The sequence below is a fragment of the Quercus lobata genome, chromosome 10 (genome assembly GCF_001633185.2).
Source record: "Quercus lobata isolate SW786 chromosome 10, ValleyOak3.0 Primary Assembly, whole genome shotgun sequence".
NCBI classification, from domain to species: Eukaryota; Viridiplantae; Streptophyta; class Magnoliopsida; order Fagales; family Fagaceae; genus Quercus; species Quercus lobata.
The window spans coordinates 37,395,480-37,404,605 of NC_044913.1; the positions used below are offsets into that span (position 1 = coordinate 37,395,480).

A 9,126-nucleotide genomic window follows, 5' to 3' on the forward strand; every position below is an offset into this window, starting at 1 on the left:
CTGTAACAAAATAATTTTTAAATGTGTGAATAATACCGTGGGACCCATTTTTAATATTTTTAAACGCATGAACATTGCTGCTACAATGCACGAACAGTGATAATTGTCTCCTGCACAGTAAATCCATGTGATTTTACTATTCATGCGCTGAAAAAAAAGAAAAAGAAAAAAAAGGAAACGTGAAATAGAAAACGTAGACGCACAATAATTTCTATCCAAACCGGCACTAAGTACTTATTAATAAGAAAATGATTTCAATAGTCATTAACAATTCAATAATAACACTAATATTCATCCAAAAACTAATAATTAAATTATTATATATCAAATAATGTTCTACACAATCAACGATCTAATATGAATGATCCTAACTTATTAGCCATCACAACTAAATCAACAAAGAGGAAAAAAAAAAAAAAAAAAAAAAACCTATCAATTTAACCATGAAAGATCTGCATCATCTATAACATCACCATTAATATTTTCAACCTCTTCACTTAGTGCTCGTTTGGATAGCATTGAACTTTGCTGCGTCTGCGTTTTCACTCTTTTTTTTTTTTTTTTTTTACATTTCACTCGTTTTGCAGAAAAGGGGGACAAACAACACTATAGCGGCACTGTAGTGGTACTGTAGCAGTACTGTTTATGGGACCCACAGCCACTTTATTCATTAAAAAATATTAAAAATGGGTCTCACAGTACTATTTACACATTTAAAAATTATTTTGCTACAGTGTTTTCAGTTTTCAGTTTTCAGTTTCAGCAACAATAAGTTCAATCTAAACACACCCTTAGTGTGTCATTCTCTATATCTAGTTCTTGAGAAACATATTCATATTCAGGAAGCTCATTAAGCTTGTCAAGATCAATTGGCTTTACATCTCGAGCTTCTAAGGTACTGAATTTCTCCATCATCATTGTGTTCATTCTTACATACACCAAATCATCCAACATCTTAGGTGTCAGCCTATTTCTCTTCTTTGTTTGTGCTGCTTCAAATGCACTCCAATTACGTTCACATGAGGAAGAACTACAAGGTTGACTCAAAATTCGAATGGCATACTTTTTTAAAACAGGAAGACTATCTCCACAATAATCCCACCATATTCCTACAAATGTAGTAACAATTAATATGTACCTATAAATTAATAAAGAAATAATTTATTTAAATATTAAAACTATAGTAAAGTAGTTGAGCTTACATCTCACGATTCCCAGTAAATGTCCCACTATACATGTAAGTCCCACATCCGTATATATTTTTCTTGATTGTTGCCACAACGTTTCTGAATTGCTTCTTTTGCCCTTTCCATTGCTTCATATAAGTACCCAACAGTTGACCCATCACTATCAACTAATCAAAAAACTCGAACCAATGGCCCCAAAACTAGTAGCACCTCATGTCCTTGACTCCAAAATTCTGTACTTTGAATTATATTAGTAGCTTCTCTGGCAATATCCTTTTTGCTATAATCTAATCCTCTCCAATCAGAAGATGTAACAAGTAACCGTAATTCGCTTTCAACATTCAAAATAGATTGGAGCATCAAGAAATTAGAAGCAAACCTAATTGTACGAGGATGTTTTAACTCCTTATTGTTTGTGTGTGCTCTTATGAGTGAGAGGATGATAGTGTGCTTATACATATATGCAGCAATTGATATTGCATCATCAATTACCTTTTTCACCCAATTAACTTCCTCATATATATATCCTTCAAAAGCAATTGAATCCCATGAGCAACACATCGAGTTTTGTACAAATGAGGATACTTACCAATAAGCTATGAAGCACGGGTGCGTTTCGGGACTCGGGTGCGGGTGCGGGTGCGGGACTGGGCAATTTTTGAAAAAGGTGGGTGTGGGTGCGGCAGGACTCGGCGATTAAAAAATTATTAAAAATATTTTTATAATATATGTTTAATATATTGCTAAGCATACTTTTACTTTTTCACATTATATAAACAAATACCAAATTTAAGAGCAATAGTAGATAACAACTAAAACATGATGTTCATAAATTAAATATAATCCACAAGATTGAAACTAAAACATTCCATGATGTTTGGAAATTAGAATACAACTCATAAGTTTGAAACTAAAACAAAATAAAAGATAATTAACAAGACAATCAAACACAAATATCATCATCCTCAAGATCAATAGCTTCACTTCGAACTTCACTTTCACTAGTAGTAGCACTAGTGTTAACATTCCCAATAACTATAGCCTCCAACTCTGGCTCATCAAGTGTAAGAGCTGCATTCTCAAGAATTCCAGCTCCTCCATGCATGTCGCTCTCATTCCAAGAGTCTCCTGCAATATCCCACATCTTTGTTGCGGTATGTATGTACTCTTCATTGCGCCTTGACAAGAGTCAAAGATTAGAATGCACATATACCAAATCCTCAGCACGTGCAGGAGCCATTTTGTTTCTTTTTAAGGAATGAATGAATTTGTACGTGCTCCAATTTCTCTCAGCACATGAGGATGAGCAAGGTTGTCCAAGAAGTTTAAGGGCAAGGGTTTGAAGAGTTGGAAATGCGGAGTCATGGTATTGCCACCAAACCAAAGGTAGTAAGGTCCACCTATCTGTCAAGGCACTTGGTGAAGGAAACCTCCCTCCTGAAAATTTAGCAAACTCATACTTCACCACCGTTAAATCATTCTCATCTTCAAAGTATCGCTCCAAACACTTGCTTCTTTCCATAGAAATTTCATGATCCCGATGTGGAGGGATGCGTTTTGGATTCTCCGAAATCCATTCAATGGAATAATACCTAGTTAAAGATTAAAAAACAAATATAGATCAAATGTGTGTTTTACTAAAGGGTGAACTAAGGAAAATAGATAATAAATGTACTTACTTAGGATTTAAGGAATGAGCCAAGCAATGTAGTGGTGTAGAATTTTTAGTCCACCGATTAATGAGTATATCATACACCACAACCCAAAATGAGCTATATTGATCATCTTCCAAGCCTTCATGCCGATATATCACTGCTTTCACCTTCTCTATCATGGAATCCCACATCTCATACACAAGATGAAGACAAGGCTTATCTGTGTCGGCTATTCGTAGCATATCATAAATGGGTGCCGTGAATTCAAGGATATAATCAATATTATCCCACCAAAGATCACTTAGAATCATAACTTTCACCTTTTGAGCTTTTCCAACGTCATCCTCCCTATAAGAAGCCCATTGGTCACTAATAGCCATGGCTTGAAGACATCTTTTTATCAACTTCAACCTTTTTAATGTTACAACCACCGAAGCAAACCTAGTATCAGCAACTTGGAGCAATTTTAATGGACAAAATTCATTAAACATTGCCAACCTCATAGAATGGTTCATGATAAAAACACGTATGAAGGATGCACCATCAGCAACACGTGTAATCCAACTACATTCCTCATATGTAACTTCATTCTTTTCAGTATTTTTTGCTGCACAAATATTTTTCAAAGCTAGATTGAGAGTGTGGACAACACAAGGTGTCCAAAATATTTTTGGATACTCACCCTCAATAAGAGCTCCAGCAGCCTTCATCACATTTGCATTATCAGTGATGACTTGGACAACTTTTTCATGTCCAATCTCTTTGATAGCATCCTTCAACACCCCAGCAATGTAATGCTTATCTTTGAACTCACCTGACCCATCAATTGCCTTTATAAATACTGGACCCCCATCTGATACAGCCATAACATTAATAAGAGGCCTCCTTTGTGGATCTGACCATCCATCAGAAACTATACTTACACCATTTTCAAGCCAAGAGTCCTTAATTGGTTTCAAGAGTCTTTCAACATGAGCTCTTTCCTTTTGCAAAAGTGTTGTTCTCAAAGCATTGTATCCAGGAGGAAGATAACCCAGAATGCTATGAGTAGCAGCAAATGCATAGGAACTACGATAATGTGGGTTCCTTGCAAAGTTAAATAGAAGCCCACCGGTGTAAAACATCCTAGCAATTCTACTATCTAAATCATGTCTAGCATTATTCTGAAATGCTTTCTCCAAAGTAGTATTCATAGTCACCTTCCTCCTCTTAGCATCAACCGGATTTGTACTATGACTACTATCACTCCCTTCTTGTCTCCGAAATGGGGAAATAGGTATCCCACGGCCTGGGGGAGGTGGGGGTAAAGGAATTTGACTTCTCTGTTCTTGCTCTAACTTATTAGCCTCAACTTGATCATGCATTCGCTGCATTTCCAACCTATGGCTCTTTGACACATTACGGCATGCTCTAATACCTTTGCCGGAAATTTGTAATAAATGAGCCTTAACCCTAGAATAGGATCCCATAAAAACTATATCACAATAGTTGCACTTAAAATATGTGTTTCCACCAGATTTAACAGATGCACCAGCTGATTTTTCTACTTTAGTCACATACTGCCAAAGAGGAGATTCAGCATTTGACACTTCTTGTGAACTTTCTGTGCTATTAACTTCGTCCATTGTAAATTCAATAGATTCAATTTAACCTACAAATAATAACTATTAACTAAATAAATTAATGACAAATCAAACCAAGTTCACAGCAACAAAACACAGCAGCCAGATTCACAGCAAAAAAATACAAAACCACAGAACCAAAAAAACCCTTTAACTCCCACAAATAACCTACAAATAATAACTATTAACACAATAAATTAATGATAAATCAAAAAACACAACAACCAGAACACAGCAACCAGGTTCACAGCAAACAAACACAGAACCCTTTAACTCCCACAAACCACAAATCACAAATCACATGTTAACAAAACCCTTTAACTCCCACAAACCACAAATCACAAATCACATGTTAACAAAACCCTTTAACTCCCACAAGAAATAATTGAAAAAACAAGTAAAAAAACACAGCAAGCAGTCAAGGACATAAATTTTCAGATTCAGAGAGAAATTGTAAAGAACAAAGAATAAAAATTCAAGAAAAGAGCAGAGAGAGCACACCTGAAGGCTGAAGCAGTGCAGTGTGCACACAGCACTCACAGAAAACTCAAAACGCAGAAAATAGAGATGAGGGACGGAGCACAGTGACAGCACACAGAGAAGGGAGATGAGGGGCGGAGTGAGAGAGGGCCTTTGGGAGCTTTGGACGAAGTGTGAGGGTTTGAGGGGGTCTGGGTACTTAGGTTTAGTCATACGGTGCGTTTTGCACCTTTTTTTTTTTTTTTTTTTTTGAATTTCGGCCTGACTCGACCGTTTCGGTCGATACAGGCCGATTCGGCCGATACGGACCGAGTCGGCCCGATTTCGGCCACGTCGGCGCCGACTTGAGCCGCGTCGGCCCAATTCGGGAACTGCCACGTGGCGGGACGCGGCACGGACGCGAGGTCTGCGGCGTCCCTCCCGCGTCGCCGCGTCCCGCCGCGTCGGACGCGGGTGCGCGGGCCTGGGAGCGGCGTCCATGCATCCCAGCCAATAAGCATGTCTCCAGCTGACTTTAAATTTGTGGCGTTATCAGTGATAAACTGAACAACATGATTAGGCCCAATTTCTTCAATAACTGCAGAGATAATCTGTTTGAGAAAAAACCCAGTTTTTCTCTCTTGAGAAACGTCAATTGAACGCATAAATACTGCTCCCCCAGGAGAATATGCAATAATGTTAATAAAAACTCTTTGTTTCATGTCACTCCATTGGTCCGTTTGGATTGAGCTTATTGTTGCTGAAACTGAAAACTGAAAACACTGTAATAAAATAATTTTTAAATGTGTAGATAGTACTGTGGGACCCATTTTTAATATTTTTTAATACGTGAACAGTGTCAGCACAGTATGTGAACAGTGAATTTACTGTTCATAACAGTAAAATTTGTCTCCCAAACTTTGAAAAAAAAAAAAAAAAAACTGATGTTACGGGAAATTCAGCCACATAGTAGTAATATATAAATCTCTTAAAACCTAAACCTAAACCTAAACTTAAACTTAAGGACTAAATATTTATGCGCCTTCTCTTACTTTCCTGATGTATTTGGTTAAAAACATAAAATTGATGTCACGGGAAATTCAGTCACATAGTAGTAATATATAAATCTCTTAAAACCTAAACCTAAACTAAACCTAAACGTAAGGACTAAATATATAAACAAACTAACCTTACAAAAGCTGAACTTTATAAGCTAAAATCTATACCGTGAGTTGTAGATCTTGAATGCTATACCGTGCGTTTAGTGCTTCCTACATCTGGAGAGAGAGAGAGAGTTTGCAGAAACCAAAGAAAATCTCTCTATAGCTTAAGAAACACAATATACTAAAATCAAAGAGATAAAATTTTCAAAGGACAAAATATTATAGATAATTTAAAAGAATTTTGGTTTAATTCTTGAACACCGCAACTCCATAAAATTCATACTAATAATAATATTTTATGATAGAGCAGTTAGAATTTTGGTTTAATTCTTGAACACTGAATTGGAAATTGATTATATGAGTATTCAATGGTGAACAAAGTACTATGTATTAATTAATATATAAACAAAACTAACCTTACAAAAGCTGAACTTTATAAGTTAAAATCTATACCATGCATTGTAAATCTTGAATGCTTTAGGGCTTCCTACGTCTGGAGAGAGAGAGAGTTTGCAGAAACCGTGGTTTTATATTTCTTAACTTGAAGAGGGGTAAGGTTGCTAGGGTTTTGTAGATCTTGAATGCTTTAGGGCTTCCTACGTCTGGAGAGAGAGAGAGTTTGCAGAAACCGTGGCTTTATATTTCTTAACTTGAGAGAGAGGTAAGGTTGCTAGGGTTTTGAGGGGTTATAATTTTTATTTATTTTTTATTTTTTAAATATTGTGCCGACGTGGAAAATTGTGGTGCCAGCAAAGGCTTCGGTTTTATATATATATATATATATATATTAAAAATGGGTCCCACAGTACTATTTACACATTTAAAAATTATTTTACTACAGTGTTTTCAGTTTTCAGTTTCAGCAACAATAAGCTCAATCCAAACGGACCAAGAGTACAGCCAGTTGTAACCCAAGACTTTTTAACATTTGATATATATTCTTCGACTTCTATCCTTGAATTTGGAATTAACTTCGTTCGAAGAGTTGAATAAGAGGGTAACTTGTATCCATGACCATATTTAGCGACACCTTGCACAAAGCGAATAAAGGCTGGTGTTTGAACAACATTAAATGATATGTTATTCAATATAACATGTTGGGTAAGCAATTTGTCCACTGCACTTTCTTTTTGCACATCTCTAAAATGGTGGTTTGATGCAAATCATTGGATATTGAAGTTGACATTTTTTTGCTCTGTTCCACTTTGCTTGAATTTGGGGTAATTAAGCTTTTTACTATGCCCTCCAATTGCTAAACAAGCTTCGGCTTGTACATCATCAGGAACTTTTGTACAAATATCAATATCACGACCTTTAACTCCTGCTAACTGCTAAGTGTGATTTAATTCTTGGAGCACCTCCAGCAAAATCTCATTCACAGAAATTACACTTGAAACGACCATCTAACTCCTCAACATACTCCCAAAAGTGATATTTCTTTCTAACCATATTTCTTTTTCTTATAATAAATACATAATGAATATAACATGATTAGAATTAAATATATCAAATTTTGATTTCTTTTAGACTTTTACTATTCAATCATTTGATAGCTTACTTTTTCTGTTGAGACATTGACAACTTACTAGTTGCTAGCAGATTACAAATATTTATACGGTATAATATATACATACATATATATATATATATATATATAACTGATTAAGTAGAATGTAAAATTAAATCATAACTATATTCTAATAAGGAAGATTCACATACAATGGTATAATGGAAACATCCATCCTTCGAGGGGCCTCCGCCAAGGTGACCCTCTTTCCCTGAGCCTTTTCCTTCTTTGTGCTGAAGGTCTCTTAGCTCTTGTTCACCAGGCTGCTAGGAATAAGCTCATCACAGGCATCTCCATTACTAGGGGTTGCCCAAAGGTGACGCACCTTTTCTTTGCCGATGACAGCATACCTTTTGTAAAGCAGCGTTGGAAGAATGCCACTTTCTAAGATCAACTTTGATGGAATATGAAGAAGCTTCGGGACAGAAAGTAAACACGGACAAATCCTCTATCTTCTTTAGTCCTAACACAACCCAATAAACTAGAGATGAGATTTTTAATATCCTTGGCCCTGTGCAGAATTCGAGACATACTAAATATCTTGGTCTCCCCTTTCTTATTGGCAGGTCAAAAAAGCAAGTCTTTGCAATCTTAAAGGAGAGGGTTGGTCAAAAACTTGCGAGTTGGAAAGGTAAGCTTCTTTCTATGGGTGGGAAAGAAATTCTTATCAAAACAGTGGCACAAGCTATTCCAACATATACTATGAGTTGCTTTTTACTTCCTCAAGGCCTATGTGATGATATGGAAAGAATGATGAAAAACTTCTGGTGGGGCCAAAGGCAGCAGGAAACAAAATTGGGTTGGGTTAGTTGGAAGAGGATGTGCAATCTTAAGGCAAGAGGTGGGTTGGGGTTCAGGAATTTGAAAGCTTTTAATCTGGCCATGTTGGCCAAGCAGGCTTGGGGAATTCTCAATAACCCGAGCTCGTTGGTTGCAAGAGTGCTTAAAGCCAGATACTTCCCCACAGGTAATCTATTAAATGCTAAGCTTGGTTCTCCCCCTTCTTATTCCTGGAGGAGCATTCACAGTAGCTTAGAAGTTATAAGGCAGGGAACTTGGTGGGGAGTTGGTAATGGGAAGCAAATCCATATATGGGAGGATAGATGGCTCCCAACGCCTTCCACCTATAAAGTTATCTCTCCCCAGATCCAAAATTTTGAATTCCCTATGGTTTCCTCTCTCATTGATCCAAACACTAGATGGTGGAAAGCAGAAGTTCTTCATGCCACTTTTCTTCCATTTGAGGTGGATACCATTCTAAGGATTCCGATAAGCTATAATTTGCCGGAAGATAAGCTTATATGGATTGGAAATAGGAAAGGTGAATTTTCGGTGAAAAGTGCATATCATGTTGCCCATAGTATGGTTAATGCTTCTGAAGAGGGTGAAAGCTCTTCTGGGGATCCTTATAGACAGCTTTGGCGGAATTTATGGCATCTAAACCTCCCGGCAAAAATTAAAATTTTTGCCTAG

At 36.7% G+C, this 9,126-nt stretch overlaps 2 protein-coding genes across 2 annotated transcripts; one reads left to right on the forward strand and one right to left on the reverse strand.

The window, feature by feature from the left end:
* Positions 1–2,130: 2,130 nt before the first annotated feature.
* On the reverse strand, positions 2,131–4,467 carry LOC115964695. Its single transcript, XM_031083957.1, has 3 exons — positions 2,867–4,467; positions 2,462–2,779; positions 2,131–2,365 (listed from the first exon to the last, which is right to left on the reverse strand). The coding sequence occupies exons 1-3, from the start codon at positions 4,465–4,467 to the stop codon at positions 2,131–2,133; spliced, it is 2,154 nt and encodes a 717-aa protein (XP_030939817.1).
* A 3,888-nt stretch (positions 4,468–8,355) lies between these two features.
* LOC115964696 (uncharacterized mitochondrial protein AtMg00310-like) lies at positions 8,356–9,126 on the forward strand. The gene has a single exon (XM_031083958.1). It carries the CDS (start codon positions 8,356–8,358, stop codon positions 9,124–9,126), a length of 771 nt encoding a protein of 256 aa, XP_030939818.1.